The sequence below is a fragment of the Pelophylax lessonae genome (genome assembly GCF_965119305.1).
Source record: "Pelophylax lessonae genome assembly, chromosome: 5".
In the NCBI taxonomy this organism is placed as follows: domain Eukaryota; kingdom Metazoa; phylum Chordata; class Amphibia; order Anura; family Ranidae; genus Pelophylax; species Pelophylax lessonae.
In genome coordinates, this window is record NC_138772.1 from 52,440,692 (window position 1) to 52,458,932 (window position 18,241).

At 42.4% G+C, this 18,241-nt stretch overlaps 1 protein-coding gene across 3 annotated transcripts in view; it reads left to right on the top strand.

The window, feature by feature from the left end:
* The window catches only part of CALCR (calcitonin receptor), a 490,211-nt gene that overhangs the window by 239,844 nt on the left and 232,126 nt on the right, over nucleotides 1-18,241 (top strand). For all 3 annotated transcript variants that reach the window (XR_014225284.1, XR_014225285.1, XM_082258039.1), the window contains exon 2: nucleotides 16,123-16,213. Coding sequence is in view for 1 of the 3 variants with exons in the window: in XM_082258039.1 (XP_082114165.1) it covers nucleotides 16,124-16,213 (90 nt within the window). In the remaining 2 variants the exon portion in view is untranslated. The remainder of the gene's footprint in view (nucleotides 1-16,122; nucleotides 16,214-18,241) is intronic.

The window sequence follows — 18,241 nt, forward strand, 5'->3', positions numbered from 1 at the left end:
CAGCCCTGTGGAGGTGTTGGGGCCGCACTTGATGCCCTCTATAATTTTCCAGTTGACCAACTTTGCTCTAGAACCTGGAAATCAGTAGTTGAACCTGTAGTAAACACTCCTACTCCAGTGATCTCAGTTTTCTTCCAGGACCCGTGCCAAGTGGCTGGCCTGCTGCATTCTGAACACAGGAGGTCAGCAGCTCAACACAGGCGCCATTCAGAGATTGGGTTAGGTGGAGAAATAGGGTGGTGCTCGGAGGGGGCACGGAAGCTAGTGGACATCACTGTAGTAGTGCCATAGCGGTGCCTACTTTAGTGGTTTCCAGCTTCTAGAGGCATCCCACAGTTCAAGTATTTACAGCTTGGTGCAAGCTGGACCAATGTAACCATGTAAAAAAATGCCATACCTGGACCATGTTAAACTGTATAAAAGAAAATATTAAATTGTATGTTTCCTTTAACATTTATTCCTAATATATTTGCAGTGACCTCTGAAGTTTCCCCAAGGAGTTTGTATGTGTCCTGAGCTGTGAAAGCAGACAACCCCATGTCTGTGATTCCCCTGGTAAATGTTCCTATTGTCCCTTTCTATAGTCTTATTTTTAAAGCATGCGTGAGCATGTGTTTATTGTTACAGCAGAGTGAGCAGCTGACCAGTGAGGCATTGTGAGCGCAAATCATTTTATCTTCACATCCAACAATAACTGACATCGCCCAATGAACGGTATGCTGCATGCTGACATTTGCTCCGTCTCCCGGCCTAAATATCTGTAAAAACGAGGACAAGCAGACAATGTGGATCAGCCTGATGCGCGTAGATCATGATTCTAAGTGAACGAAAGAGCCAGGAAAAAATAAATATCTCTAACTTTAATAACTTGCTTAACCTTCTCTGCCAATTTGGGATATGCTACCTTGTTGGAATTATTTGGTTGCAACTTTTTAAAGGGCCGCTCCGGACAAACAAATAAGCTCATAACCACCAAAGAACTTTATATACCAGCCTGAAGGATCAAGACATTGTGTATATTCTCCTTTGGACCATCCACTGCTGTTGGGCTGTTTGTTTGAAATTCTAATAGTGGATAGTCAGCTTAAGTGAGGAGGACAAAGGATTAAGAGGATAGGTGGGAGGTGAAGTGGGAAAGTTATAAGGGAATGCACATTGGCTAGCAAACTGTATGGAACATTGACTATAATTGTCGGAATCTGATTTGTTCAGCAGGTGATCTGTCCTCTGATCCCCTGCTGAGCAGAGCAGACGGATGACAGGTCCATGTCCGCTCATAGCCCGTTCTGTTCTATGGGTGGCCAGATGTAAATGGACTCGGCTGTTTATTTACACCCAACTACCTCCAATCCGATCCACCTACATAGAGGAGGATGGATCTCATCCCCACTTTTTCTTTCGTGGACCGAATCGGATTGGAGGTAGGTGGGTGTAAACAAACACAAGTCTGTTTACACGCAACGTTTCATAGGGAAAAATGGACCATCCAATCAGGTCCTCCTGAAAAACTGGCAGGTGAACTTGATCGGATCACCCATTGGCTTAACCACTTGCCGACTGCCGCACGACTATTTACGTCGGCAGTCAGCCCCTCACAGGCAAAGCGACGTAGGGCTACGTCGCTAGCCTGTAAGGGTTTTGGGAGCGAGCGCGCGCCCGCTCGGTCATGGACCCCCCCCCCCCCCGCTCCTGCCGGGCACTCGCGATCGTCCGTGACAGCGGGAGAAAGGCAGGCGGCTAGTGTAAACAAAGCCGCCTGTCAGTCTCCCCTGTGTAAGAATGGTGATCAAACGGTTCTACTATGTACTACCGTTGATCACTGTTCTTACACATTAAGCCACAGCCAATCACAGTTAGAAACACGCCCCTAGGACACACTTAACCCCTCCCTCTCCAATACAGTTAACTCCTTCACTGCCAGTGACATTTTTACAGTAACAGTGCATATGTATAGCAATGATTACTGTAGTAATGTCACTGGTACCCCCAAAAGTGTCAAAAATGTCAGTCAAGGGTCCGATCTGTCCGCCCCAATGTCGCAGTCCCGCAAAAAAAAAATCGCAGATCGCCGACATTACGCGTTAAAAAAAACCAACAAAAATTACAAAAATCTTTCCCTTTGTTAGTAAACGCAATAACTTTTGCGCAAACCAATCAAAATACGCTTTTTTTTTTTTACCAAACATATGGTAAAAAAAAAAATTGGCCTAAAATGTTAAAAAATTTAGATTTTTACATTTTTTTGGGGGAATTTCATATAAAAAAATGTGAAAAATATTGTTATTTTTGCAAAATTGACGCTCTTTTTTTGTTTATAGCGCATGATCAAAAAATCGCACAGGTGATCACATACCACCAAAAGAAAGCTCTGTTTATGGGAAAAAAAGGACACCAAATTCGTTTAGGTACAGTGTCGTACGACCGCGCAATTGTCTGGTAAAGTCACGCAGTGACGAATCGCAAAATAGGCCCAGGTCAGGAAGGGGGTAAAATCCTCCCGGGGCTTAAGTGGTTAAAGGCGAAAGCACCCTGACTAGTTGTTGTCTCGCTCTTCTTGAAATTGGACGAAAACTACTACCATTAGCTGACAATGTTACGAAAAGCTTTTGAACATCTTATGTTGGGAAAAAAAAACAGCTAAAAAAGGTGTTCTAGGAGAGGAAGAAAAATGGGAGGAAGAAAAAGAGATGAAAGACAGGGTAAATTCAGTGGAGAACCAAGTTGCTGATTTTCAATGGTCAAAATCATGGCTTTTTTTTCCATCTCAGAGCCCCAATGAGGAAAACTATGACCTAGTTATATGTTACATATATTAACAACCCATCAGCTTCTCAGTGCACTGTACCTTCCAAAATTAGAAGAAACTCAAAAACTTAAAGCAGGCCAAGTCATTTTTTCATCTTTCCATCTATTATATCCTCTGCCCTTTTTGTTTTAACTTTGGATAGTAAAACATTTTTTTTTTTTCTGCCAGTAAATACCTTATACAGCCCACTTCCTCTTTCTTGTCTGGTATTTAGCCTAGGCTAATGACAAATCGTGTAAGTTGCTGCTGGCGACCTGGAATCACTCAACAATGGGACGTCAATGCCAAATGTCACGCCCCGAAAGGTCCTTTAGGATGAAACGTGTCAGGACGTGACATTTGGCATTGACATCCCGCTGCTGAGCGATCCAGGGTCGCCAGAAGCAACTTATTGAGATCCCGATTTGAATGATTGGTGACACCATCCACTGTGCAACCTCCATAGGGACTTCCATACGTGTTTTGGTGCCTATTTGCTGCTGTAACGGCAGCCGCTATATCCGGTGAATTTTCACTCCTTCCACGTTTGGACTCCTGGATTGGTGATTTCATCATAGACTGCTATTCTCTGTACAAAGAAACTTCTTCTTCTATATAATATATGGGCTGTTGATAAATTCTATGAACATCATTGATGTGTATATTTTTTATGTTTGAATTTTATATTCTCATAAGGAGCTACACTTTTGTTCTTTAGAACTATCAAAAGCCTAGGTTCACACTGTGGCTGTTCCAGGAACGAGTGTAAATTGCACGGGTTCTCCAACAGGCATGTGTTGCGTTTGTTGGCTACAATCTACTCTGTTAAACTGTCACATTTTCATTGGTGCGGAAATCCCTGTCAGACTACTCTATATTCCAGGGACTCCTAGTCCTAGGATTTCCTTTATTTTGGCTTGGCCATCTTGTGGCACCATGTGTTCGTCCTTGGTTTGACTCCCTTTCCCTCCCCAACTCCTGGGGGGAAGAGTTGCACCCCAAAGAGGAGGGGGGGGGGGTTTACCCCCATACCATGGTAATATATTAAACATTGGAACAGTTGACTGGATGCAATAGAACATTTATTGATTACATGAGAAAACTCTGATTACGGGCGGCATTAACTACTCAGATCTTTGTTTCTCCTGAGGAAGCGAACTACAGATTTTGCGAAACGTGTTGAGATCGACACAGCACAGTATATTGAGATTGATATTGACATAGCACAGAATGTCAGGAATAAGATGAAGTTATATTTTGTAGGAATTAAATGTTTTTGCTCTGTTTCTACCGATGAACTTTTATTGTAAAGATTTTTCATGGTTTCATTTTATATGTATACTTTTCTATGTAATAAATGTATTGTTTTTAATGCTTTTTGTGTCTCTTAAAAGTCCTGTGAGCCTTTATTTTCTGTCTTTGTTAAACTGTTTAAAGTGAGTTAAGGGAGCACAATATCTTCCACTCCACAAAAAGACTGCAAAGTTCAAATGTTGCAGTCTGATCACTGAGTGAGAGGAGACGGAGGAAATGCTTCCTCCTGCCTGCAGCAGACTGATGACATCATCTCAGCCTAGGCAAAATCACTGACTGGAATTAAAGTGGTAATAAACCCAAAAATGTAATATATTGCAGCTTACTAATCATTAGATGTGGTGGCTGCATTAGTTTTCAATTCGTAGTCTTTCCCCCCCCCCCTCTGTCTTCACCTAGTGATCTGGTCGGTAATGCACCTCCTTTATTGGAGTGCCAATCTTGGGGGAAGGGAGTATTAGATGTACTAGCAAGTTTAGATACACTAACAAACTGAAACCAAACTTTAGCTTATACTTTATAAGCAGTTACAGCAAAAGATTTTATTCTTTTGGGATAAAGAAAAAAATGCTACATACAGTGTGATCATGGAGAATAAACATAGCCACCCTCTAACAGTAAGTCAGATCACAGTAGTAAAAAAGGAATTTATTCATACCATACAAAAGCATGTAGTGCTTGGGGATTGGTATCAGTCAGTAATACATGTGGGATTCATCTGTGAAGAGTTGAAGTTTGGCCCCCTCCTCTTTCCCCCTGCCGCTGAGCCAATCCAGGTTCCCTAACCGGCTATGGCGGCAGCAGCACCCAACAGCCGATGGAAACAATGGCTGCGGTGCCGACATCACTGGACTTCAGGACAGGTAAATGTCCTAATATTAAAAGTCAGCAGCTACAGTATGTGTACAGTATGTGTAGCTGCTGACTTTTCATTTTTGGAGGGTGAGGCTGGAACCCTGCTTTAAGCCTTCATGTACACGAGACGTTTAAAACCTCTCCTGAACGCTGGAACTTGACAGCTAATAACCGACGGGTAAAAACGTCCGTTTTGCTGTGTTTACATGCCGCGTTTAGAAGCGTTTTTACATTGTAAAATGGTCAGAAATGTATCCCCGTTGAAAACACCTATAAACAAAACAATTATAAATGTGAGTTACCGCGTTCAGACGCCTTTGCAAGCCGTTACAAGCATTTGTCGTTTCAAATGCCAATAAATTTCCATCTTATCTACAAACCCGATTCCAAAAAAGTTGGGACACTGTACAAATTGTGAATAAAAACAGAATTCAATGATGTGGAAGTTTCAAATTTCAATATTTTATTCAGAATACAACATAGATGACATATCAAATGTTTAAACTGAGAAAATGTATAATTTTAAGGGAAAAATAAATTGATTTTAAATTTTATGGCATCAACACATCTCAAAAAAGTTGGGACAAGGCCATGTTTACCACTGTGTGGCCTCCCCTCTTCTTTTTATAACAGTCTGCAAACATCTGAGGACTGAGAAGACAAGTTGCCCAAGTTTAGGAATAGGAATGTTGTCCCATTCTTGTCTAATACAGGTTTTTAGTTGCTCAACTGTCTTAGGTCTTCTTTGTTGCATCTTCCTCTTTATGATGCGCCAAATTTTTCTATGGATGAAAGATCTGGACTGCAGGCTGGCCATTTCAGTACCCGGATCCTTCTTCTACGCAGCCATGATGTTGTAATTGATGCAGTATGTGGTCTGGCATTGTCATGTTGGAAAATGCAAGGTCTTCCCTGAAAGAGACGACGTCTGGATGGGAGTATATGTTGTTCTAGAACTTGGATAGACCTTTCAGCATTGATGGTGCCTTTGCAGATGTGTATGCTGCCCATGCCACACGCACTCATGCCACCCCATACCATCAGAGATGCAGGCTTCTGAACTGAGCGCTGATAACAACTTGGGTTGTCCTTGTCCTCTTTAGTCTGGATGACATGGCGTCCCAGTTTTCCAAAAAGAACTTCAAATTTTGATAGAAAACACCTGCGCTTCTGGATCATGTTTAGATTTGGCTTCTTTTTTGGCCTATAGAGTTTTAGCTGGCAACGGCGAATGGCACGGTGGATTGTGTTCACCGACGATGTTTTCTGGAAGTATTCCTGAGCACATGTTGTGATTTCCATTACAGTAGCATTCCTGTATGTGATGCAGTGCCGTCTAAGAGCCCGCAGAGGTGTATATTTCTGTAGCATTAAACAAATCCTTCTAATGCTATTATCTGTTTAATGCTTTTATTCGTTTAATGCTGGATCTGTTTAATGCTACAGAAATATACCCCCTTGAAGAAAAAAGTTCCTCTGAAACGTGTTGGATGTTTCTGGTTCACTGTGCTATCATGGTTCCTATATGACCATCACGGTGACTTTTCACAGGTCACTTAATGGGTTGTTAATATGTTGGTAGCTTTGTTTTGGATAGTTTATCCATTAGCCACAATACATGTATCTATGTACAATTTCTAATTTTTTTTAGACATTCTTTGTTGAATAAAATATGTCATTTTATACTATCTATTAGATTATTTCATTGGACTGGCCATTAAAGTCCTTTTTAGGGGGTCTCTCTTTAGATATATCCAATTGTTTAGGATGTAGGCCATACAATTCAATCTATCCACCTGCGCTTCTTTACTAATAAACTTCCGTCTGAATGCATTTTTTTGCTTTAAACTCAACTGCCACTAAACTCAACTGCCTCTAAATGACTATAAAGGTCTCAGTGTACATGGACAGATAAGATAACATAGAGGAGAGTTCAGGGGCTGCTGAAAAAAATGCCCATCTGCTCCTAAGGTCCATTTATCAGCAGCAGTGTACATGAGGCCTAAGTGAGCCTCCTGCATGAAAGAACGCTTTTCGGCGGGGTGACATGAGGATTGAAAACACAAGTTTTGCCTCTTGTACACAAGGTCAGGATGAAATCGGGTCATCCTTTCCCGACACATGTGTAGAAGTATTAGAATAAATGACCTACGAGCACTCGTTTAGCCTCTGTAATATTGCGATCCAAGTTGTTTTTCTGGTCGTGTTAAAAGAGTGCAGCTGCAGAATTCAGATTTGTTCTCTTCGACACTGATGTGCTGTGACTGTTCATATTTTAATGTTCTCTCCGAGCGCATAAGAATGGAACTATGGAGATTTAGTCATTGCCGGATTAAATGCAGATCGCTGTTAAATCTGTAGAATAAATGTGAACAAATTCCAATTTCTATGGTAATCTTTTCCTATATTTCCCAACAAAGTCCACAGTCTGTGTTTGTATAGAGACAGCTGAAATGCTGGTGTATCTGTAGGCCTATAATACACCTAAACCAAATCTCTGGCCTACCATAAAACCTAAATGTACATGCGAACACAGTACTAAAGCTGCCCAGATATGGCCATGGAATTCTGATGGATATCCATTAGAGTTGAGCGGACACCTGGATGTCCGTGTTCGGCGGGTTCGGCCAAATTTGAAAAAAAAGTCAGAGTCCGTGTCCTGGACTTTTTTCGAACTTTACTCGGACACCGAATCCCATTGAAGTCAATGGGGACCCGAACTTTCAGGCACTAAAATGGCTCTAAAAAACCAATGGAAAAGGCTAGAGTGCTGCAAATGGCAGCAAAATGTAGTTAAGAGCATGGCAAGTGCTCTTAAAAAAAAAATTCCCCTTTAAATTTGTAATTTTTAAATAGCAGATTAGAACAGCAATCTGTAGTAAAATATAGCTGAACGCTGCTCACAACAGACTGATAAAAATATATTTTTTTTCTCCCTCCTCCTCCTCAGTGGGCTCAAGTGAGGGCAAAAAGATTGTTCACTGCACCACCCCCCACACAGCAAAATCGATGTAGATTGCTAACGGACGATTGTTCTGTCCTGTGTCTCCTAATCTCTCCCTGCCTAATCTCTCCAGCCTGTTCCTAAAATGCTCAAATATCTTTCCCTGCCTACACTCCGACCTGTCCCTGCATTCTTTTCAGCACAATGTTGTTTTACCCTGTCTGTCCCTAATCAGCAGCAGCCAGCACCATTCTGTGTGCTCTCTCCCTACACTACAGCAGACTGACGCACCGCGCTGTGTCTCTCGAGCTTATAAAGACCTGGGTCACATGCTTCAGCTGGCCAATCACAGCTACTAATACATTAGTAGGCATGGCTGTGATGGCGCACACCAGTTAAACGCTTGTTGATTGGCTGTTGAAAGCCCGCCATTAAAAGCGCGCCATTACATACAAAACAGGAAATAAAATTACCGAACACGGATTTTAAACCCGAACATACAGTAAAGTTTTCGGGTCCGTGTCCGGGTAACAAAAATTCAATTATCCGGTACGGACCCAAATAATACAGTCCGTGTTCGCTCAACACTAATATCCACATGTTCCATGATCCATGTACATCATGGAACATTTTTTCTATAAAACCAAAAAAAAAACGAGGGGTTGAATACCCCGAGTATTGCAGTTGGTAAGAGACAGACTACAGTTAGCAATTTAAGTATTATTTTGAATATTATTAATATTTTGGATTTATATAACGCCAACAGTTTCCACAGCAAATACAATAAAATACAAGAGGGTTAAAAGGGGCCTGCCCATAAGAGCTTCCAATGGCAGTTTGGCTGTGTGTGAAAGAAAAAAAGGATATATATTATTAGAAAAAATAACAAAGAAAAAAAAATGAAGAAAAATGTAACATCAAATATAAGTGGTTATATATTATATAATAAAAAAATAATAAAAGAAATGATAAAAAAAAAAACAATATGCAACAAATGCGTAATAAATGCCTGGATAACAAAAGCAGGCTTAAGGGCTAACACAGCCCATGTTACAAGAAAAATATATAAAAGTGATTAAAAATACACGAATAAGAAATAAACTGAGATGCAGATGAGAATGAACAGAAAACATATACTGTAAAATCTGAATATATATATGGTACCCTACAAATGAAATACACTTGCAGACAACCTTTATAAGTTCAAGTGGTTGACTAAGTGCTGAATGCATCCTGTGGTGCCGGAACAGCGGCATGGCGTTCCAGCAGCTACTTCCGGTTTCTGCAGGTTGTCACTTCCAGTTAGTCCGAAGAAACAGGATGGGATACATACTACTGTAAATAATATTATTATTATTAGAGCAGGATTGAATTGATCAGGGAAGATCTCAAAGGCAACGCATCTCAAATCAATAGAACACAGGACAATGGAAACCGCTCTCAATATGAGAGCCGGGGTTTTTTAGGTTCCAGTAACTCCAGTCAAAACATGATAAAATTCAACAATTTTTTTTCTATATTTCATTTAAAAGACAAATAAAGATCACATATTAAAAACATGGGACAAATTCATGTTCAATATCCATCGAGTAAGTTCATTACAATATATTGTCGCAGTGTAGCAATCCCGACATGTTTCACCATGTATTTGGTTTCCTCTGGGTATATATTGTACTACACCTAGACCAGGGGTGTCCAAACTTTTTTCAAAGAGGGCCAGATTTGATGAAGTGAACATGCGTGAGGGCCGACCATTTTACCTGACTTACAAACTATTTTATGCAAATTTTATTGCAAACGGCATACTTTTCCTTCCATCACATGGATGACAAATCTAAACGGATGTTAAATCGCTCTGCCTTTCATATCTGAAGGCCAGATGAAAAATAAAATCCAGGAAGCTGAAATATATGTCAGGAACATTGTAAAGTACATTACATATTATTGGTAATAAAGGTTGTCTGTCAACTTTTAAGTTTAAAAAAAAATATACGAGCAGGAACATAAAACCAAGTATACATGTTGTGTTCAAATATATTGATAACTGATTTAGACCAACTGACATTAACTGAGATTTTACAATGTATTCATCTCAATCCGGAGCATGCGTGCTCCCTAATCAGTCACACAAGGGTTAACCACATATAAGCGCTATATGAACCCACTGATGATGATTAATGATGGCAGCAAAAAAAGTCATGAATGATGCCAATGTATTTTTCAAAATGACCTGTGGGGCCGTATTAAAGCAGCCCGGGAGCCGCATTTGGCCGGCGGGCCGGACTTTGGACATGCCTGACCTAAACAGATAAGTCAAAAAAAGGGAACAGAATAAATATACAGTATACGTACAAGATACTGTATATTCATATGAGTATGTAGACAAAAATATATTGATACAATAACATAAGTAATGCTCCAACATATAATGTATGAGAAAATATAATAATTTAAAAACCGTCACATGATACAAATAACAATTCTAAATATGAGTAAATACATAGAGGGGCATCTTACCAGAATTCACAGGAATTATTTAAGCACAAATGTGTCCAGCTTGTATATCAAGAAGCAGGGAGGGAAATGGAAGTATCCCAACCTGAAGGCCAAGGGTGATAGTTAACCAAAAGAGGGGCAATCAAATAGGCATGAAAAAAATGAAAAATTAAGATAAACTTAAATGTAGTCTTGAGCTGCAGCTATATACCCCCATTGCATTTGAATAAACACTTCAAAACAAAAGTGGGACAATTATAAACATCTGTACCTGATCTGTACCTGCAGCGTGAGAGATCCTGGCTGGGTAGATATCCATTAATCAAAGGGGTCCACTTCCAAAGGTAACTCCAGTAGTGGCTGGCTATACCTGGGCACTCAGCAACAATGTGCTAGAACAAAGAGTAAGAGAGATATGAGAGCATATAACTCGTTAGATCCAGGAAAATAGTCCCATATAGTGTATGTCTTACCATTCCCACTCTAGCTTTTCACTGGCTTAATCCCGCGGCTCCCCGCCGATACTGATCACAGTTAGAGCCCGCTCTTTGATATAGCTCTCCCGTCGCGCCGAACGTAATGACGTCAAGGCGTGGCACGGACGCCAGGAGGACGCCGCTTCCTTACATCCAATCATCAACTCAGAGTGTGGACGCAAGTGCAATCTATCTCTGAGCCTAGCATCATCCAAAGGCTGTCCCAGCTATGAAGAGTAACATCACAGGCAAGCGTTCAAAGGACAGAGCCATCTAGTGGGCAAACACCAAGCAGCTAATTTTACCATTATTTACAGCATCACAATGCCATGAGTACCACCAATTATCTCTAGATTATTTCTTGAAAAGATACGTTTTCAGGTATCGCTTAAAGGCAGCCACAGCAGGAGATAGCCAAACAGATTGGGGTCGAGAGTTTGAGAGTTCCAGGGGATGGGAGAGGCTCTGGAGAAGTCCTGGGGATGAGCATGGAGGAGGAGACAAGGTAGCATAAGAACAGGAGGTCTTGAGAGGGGAGGAGCAGAGAGGATGGTTTGGGTGATATTTGGAGACAAGATTGGTGCTGTAGCTCGGAGCAAAATTTTGAATGATTTGTATGTTGTTTTTTGTAAGTATTTTTAATTAATTTGCTCAGAAATCAGATGCCAGGGATGAAGGGATTGGCGGAGAGAGGTGGCAGACACCGAGCAATTGGTAAAGTGGATGAGCCTGGCAGCAGCATTCATGATAGACTAATGAGGATTTGAGAGGTAGGCCTATGAGAAGGGGGTTGCAATAGTCAAGGTGAGAGATAATTTGGGAGTGAATGAGTAGCTTGGTGGTTTCATTAGTTGAACAGGTGTGAATTTTAGAGATGTTTTTAGGTGACGTATACAAGCTTTTGACAGCGATTGGATTTGGGGCTGAAAGGACAGGGCCAGGGCCGGTGCTAGACTATTTTACGCCCTAGGCAAGACCAGCTTCTTGCGCCCCCCCAAAAAAAAAATAAATAAAAAGGGAAGGGGTTAAAAACTGCTCTATGTCATATCCAGTGACCCTGATCTGATGGTTCCTCCATGTAATGCTGTCATACCCAGTGATCTCAATGTTCCTCTTTGTCACATCAGGGGTCACTGATGTTCCTCCATGTCATACCCGGAGACCCTGATGTTTTTCCATGTCACACCTGGTGACTCAGATTCCCCATGGCATACCTGGTGACCGCAATTCTCTTTCACACCAGGGATACTCCATGTCACACCCAGGGACCCTGATTCCCTGTTCTGGGGACACTTACTGGGCAGTATGAAGAGAGTGGCCTGCACTCTGCCCTCCTTCACTGTGATCCTGCTTATTTCTTCTCCCAGGACGCTCCTCTCCTGGACCACAGTGCTCACCACAGCTCCAACTGGCTCCTGGTGGAGGGAGAAGCAGCAGTCGGAGAGAGCTCCGCACCTCCTTCATCACCAACATCCTCAGACCATTCCGTTGCCTCGTCGCTTCTGCCCCAGTAAAGGTGCCGCCCTCCAGTGCCGAGCTCCGGCTCAGGTTCAGCTCTCCTCCACTCCCTGCTTAATACCAACCCAGGGAAATGAACGGCTGCCCACCAGCTCAGATTAGAGAGTCACTTCCCCCCCAGGGATTAGGCCGCTCAGCTCCAGACGAAGAGGATCATTATGCAGCTAGCACTCCGGTGGGCTCCTTTCCTGCCCCTTGGGGCTCCCCCAACAATGGTGGAAAGCCAGGGCCTGGTAGTTCAGCCACTGCCCCAGACACCTGGCATCTTCCTCTGTCCCTTCTTCCTCCCCCACTGCCACCCCTTTCCCCAGCTCACAAGGATCATTCATGATGGAGCGTGAGTGCTGACTCGTGGCTGCGCCCCTAGGTGGCAATGCGCCCTAGGCGGCTGCCTAGTTTGCCTAGTGGAAGCACCGGCCCTGGACAGGGCAGAGTCTAGGAGTATACCTAGTACCTTGATGTGAGGGGAGAGATTGGGGAGAGATTGATATTTGCATTATTAATGGTGGATAAGTCATGGAGAAAGCAGGAGGGAATATTATCAGCTCGGTCTTAGAGAGATTTTGTTTTAGGAAGTGGTGTGACATCCATGCTGATATTATTATTTTTATGCAGGGTTTATATAGGGCAGACAGTTTTTTACAACTTGAGGGTAGACAGTACAAATACAATACACTTTAATACAGGAGGAATTAGAGGGTCCTGCTCGTTAGAGCTTACAATCTAAGAGGGAGGGTCAAGAGATGCAAGAGGTAATAACTGTGGGGGATGGGCTGATGGAGAAAATAAAAGTACAGTTAGGCGTCTCTAAAGAGATGTGTTTTCAGGGATCATCTAAAAGTGGACAAAGTAGGAGATAGTCGGACAGATTGGGGTAGAGGATTCCAGAGGATGGGAGAGGCTCAGGAAAAGTCCTGGAGGCGGACATGGGAAGAGGTGACAAGGGAGCTAGAGAGCAGGAGGTCCTGGGAGGAACGAAGAGAACAATTTGGTTGGTATTTTGAGACCAGGTTAGTGATGTAGCTGGGTGCAAAGTTATGGATGGCTTTGTAAGTTATGGTTAGTAATTTAAATTTAATTTGTAGGTTGAGTGGTAGCCAATGGAGGGATTGGCAAAGGGGGGAAGCAGATACAGAGCCGTTGTTAAGGTGGATGAGCCTGGCAGCAGCGTTCATGACGGAGTGAAGGGGGGATAGGTATTTAAAGGTAAGCCAATGAGAAGGGAGTTACAGTAATCGAGACGAGAGATAACCAGTGAGTGAATTAGAAGCTTTGTGGTGTCATTGGTTAGGAAGGGGTGTATCTTGGAGATGTTTTGGAGGTTGAGGCGGCAAGCTTTGGACAGTGACTGGATATGTGGCCAAAAAGAGAGTTCAGCGTCCACGATTACACCTAGGACCTTGGCATGGGGGGACGGGTTGATAGTTTGCCTGTATATATTCGTTGTAGATACAGCCTTCAATGTAAATATATGATTATTTGGTAAAAAAACGCATTTTGCAAAGCATTCTGCTCCTTAAAATGCTTCCTCAGGGACTGTATATGGCATACAAAAACTGTTTCCACAGGCAATTAGACTAACTGCTGGAGATGCCAGATGCCAAAAACATCTCGCGGTACACAGTGATAACTCGCCGATCTCCAGCAGTTAGTCTAATTGCCTGTGGAAACTGTTTTTTTTATTTTGATATGTCATGTTTTTACTCATTGGACATTATAGTAAAAAGTATTTTTAATAATATTATGTGTTTTTCTATTTATGACAACCTCGCAACCCTTAGCCCCGGTTCACACTTATGCGAGTGCGGGAAGGCTGCGAATCCGCAGCCTGTTCCCGCATCGCACACGCACCCCCGGCAGTTCATACTGCCATATGCGATACGCTGGGGGTGTCAATGTAATCTTAACGACACCCCCAGTTTGATCGCATAGTTCGCACAGGATCAGATCGCACAAGTGTGAACCGCTGTGCGATCCGATCCTGATGCGGCTTCCAAAAAGGGTCCCTGTGCGTGTTTGCTGCGGCTGCGGTGCGAATTTAGCCATACAAAGTGTATGGCTAAACTCGCACCACACAGCCGATCGCATGTAATGAAGGAGCAGTGCGCTCCGACATTACATGCGAACCCCGCACTCGCACAAGTGTGAACCGGGGCTTAGACTCGATTCACACTAGCGCGACTTGTCAGGCGACTTGTCAGCCTGACAAGTCGCGCTCCCTCACGGTCCATTGACTGCTACAGGACCCGTTCTAATAGGAGCGACACAAGTCGCTCCGACTTAGAAAAAGGGTCCTGTACTACTTCAGGGTGACCTCGGAGCGACTTGCATAGACTTCCATTATGTGAAGTCCATGCAAGTCGCTCCGAAGTCGTGGTGCATGGGAATGCACAAGTCGCCCCCGAAGTAGTACAGAGTTGTGCCGCCCCAGTCTTAAAATCCAATAATTTAGGACAAGAGTGCGGAAACATTCCTGTTGGGGTTTTAGGTCCCCAGCAGTTCTTCCGTTTCCTAGCCTCTTTTTTCCTCTTTTCTTTCTCAGTTTCAGTGGAATGTTGAGTGCGAAATCCGAGCTGAAGGGGAATCGCTCAGTCGGTTGTAGACCAATCATTCAAAGAGTTTGGAGGAGAAAGGTAGTAAGGAGATGAGGCGTAGATTGTGAAGATTGGTGGGTAAGTTAGTAATGCAGTAATGTGAGAGGAGACTGAACTGAAGAGGTGAGGTGAGAGATAGTTTTAGGTGTCATCGGCATAGAGGTGGTATTGGAAGGCGTGGGAGGTTATCAAGTGTCCAGGAGAGGAGTTGTAGATAGAGAAAAGAAGGGGTCCAAGAACAAAGCCTCGGGGGCCCCCTACAGGAAGAGGAAGTGGAGAGGAGGAGACAGAGTTGTAGGTAAGAAGGGGTCCAAGAACAGAGCCTTGGGGGCCCCCTACAGAAAGAGGAAGTTGAGAGGAGGAGACAGAGTTGTAGGTAACACTGAAGGAGCACTGTGATAGATAGGAGGAGTGCTGCAAAGAGCTGAATCTTGGAGGCCAAGGGAGTGGAATTTATTGAGAAGGAGCTAGTGGTCAACAGTGTCAAAGGCCACAGTGAGCTATATTATTCATATTTATTATTACTGATGTTGATTTATTGTTTGATAACAACATTGGGTCCCTTAGATCTCCTCATGACAAAGTACCTGTTAGTGCTGAACTAGGCACCCCCCGCTGCCCTTTTGAATGTCTACATCACACATCCCAGGAGGCAGTGTATTACAGTTGGTCGAATGTGCGTCACGAAAATCCAACTCAAGTGTACACCTGACACCATACTTTCTGCCAGGCATTGGAACTGGTGGAGACGCAGCAGCATGTCTGCACACTTGGAGTAGTTTTGTGCACCTCGACTTCCAACTTATTTTCATTGTCATGTGAGATCAATACACAAAAACAAAATGTTTCACCCCTTTTATATGACTAGATCTTTTTATTTATTTATTTTTTAAATGTAAAAAGGATCTATGGTAGTCAAAAAAGGGGATTCATTTTTGTTGTTGTTTTTATGTATTTGTATGCTTACCCAGTGACCCCACACACTAGGTGGGGAGTGTTGCAGTCTCTCTTTTTGTTTTTTTGTTTTTTGTATTTTGTAATGTAAGATCAGTGTTTAATAAGCAACAAATCCATGCGTTTTTTGTTTTGCATGTCAACAGAATATGAATTTTAATGAGTTGTTTTCTTTTCATTTTGCAGAATGACAACTATGGAACTTGTATTTCTTAAGCAAACGATGGAGGGAAAAACAAACTCCTGCTGCTGCTTCTTCTTAATCATTCTTTTGATTGTAAGTATTTCCAATTGATTTTCTAAATAACAAAGTTAATTTTCAATAAAACCCTTAGCTCTTTGATTATATTCAGGCAAATCAAGCAAACTTGCAAACATATGAGCACTGGACTGGGATTACCATGGTGCTTGATGGTTCAAATGTCTTTCTACTACTTGTGTTCTCTGCCTATGGAGTTATTTAGAGTAAGCAATCCATAGAATCCTTGTAGATAGTAAAGCCCCGTACACACGATCAGATTATCGAACGATCTGTCGTCCGTATTTTGTGGCATGCTAGTCTGATGTGGAAAGTGAAGAGGTTATTTTCATACGAATTTTCCCGTACGACAGATTTCTACTTCAGAAGTGATGTCATGTGTTGGATTGCTTTGTATGTGTTCTTTAGTCTCTGAGCATGCCTAGTCTTGCTCATAAGATTTTTCCCCATCAAAATCTGTACTAATGAGACGAAAATCGGACGTGTGTTGACGGAGGACAAAAATTTTATAACCTGCACATCAGGATTTTGTCAGCCGAAAAGTCGGAGTCGGCTGTCGAAAGCACCATACTAACAATCCGAAAATCGGCAGATCGGTCGTCGGACTAATTTTCCCTTCCGAATTTCTTATCGTGTTTACGGGCCTTAAGTTCATTTGGCTTACTCAAGATTTCTTGATGAGCACAACCAGGAGGCAAACACAAGGAATGGCCAGGAATGTCTTGGTAGTGTTAAAATGACAGGCCGCTAATCTAGCGCACCTGTATGATTAAAGGAAATCTAAAGCTAGCCACATACACCAGTAGAGTTTAGTTAATTTTTCATAACGTTCCTTCGGTTTTTCAATGGTTACTAGATGAAAGTTTAAGGCTTTCAAATAAAATTAGTTGACCCGATGGCAAGATTGAATTCTCTTATTTTTCTACATTTTGATTGAAAGTTCAAACAAAATTCTACTGGTGTAAGGCCAGCTTAAGTTTCTGGTACGTTGTGAGAACTCTCTGGTGGTGCTTCTACTCTGTTGGGCTTTGTTTAGTGCAAGCAAGACCCCAGCTGAGGTCCCTTTGCCCACCAGGCATTTCACTCCATCAGATCTTGATAAATACATTCCAGTCCTTGGATGTCCTTTGAAGATTTAGGCCTTGTTTACATGAAGCAATTACATCCGTGCCCCATGCAAGGCCATGTTTTACTGGCAGGGGTATGCATAGATGTGCCTCATGTGAATGAGGCATTAATATAGAACTTTGGGGATCCCTCATTCACATACTTTGGGAATGCCCAGTGCTCACACAATGTTGGCATAAAATCTTTGGGCTAATTACTGATATCACGGGGACACTGATATTGTCGTCGCCAGCAATGGCAAGCCTTAATCTAGACATGGACCACCTACCACCAGTTAGTAGGAAAATATGCACCCACATCCTACTTGCAGCCCGAAATAGTACAGTAAAACCCCCTCCATTGCGGGGGTTACATTCCGGACCCAGCCGCGAAAAGTGAAAATCTGCGAAATAGAAAAACCCTATTAAAATGCATTGTAGGCGTGTTTTTTTTACTGTCACTGTACGTGTAAAAGCATTTCAAGGTCTTTAAACACACTTTTAAAACAATAGAAACTCATTTAAACACATAAAAAGATACTGAGAGACATAGCAAGAGCTATGGAACACACAAAAATATTTAATTTTTAATGATTTATGTAGTAAAATAACATTACAAAAGAAAACTCAATATACCGGGACCGCAAAAACTGAACCGCGATGGAGCGGGGGTTTACTGTATAACCAAACCATGGAAAAGCCCCTTACCACCAGAAATTATCAATACTATAATGATGATACAAGCTGTCTATGAAATACTCCTAGCCAAAAATGCCCATGTATACTCTAAAATGAAACAACTATGGAATTCCTGGTCATCTTGGTATGAGCCATTTACCAAACGGTAAAAATCTAAAACTATGGCATGCAGTCCCTCTTCTACCCCCCCCCCCCCCCAACCTTCCCCTCCTCCTTACTTTATTCCCCCTGGTTACTTTTT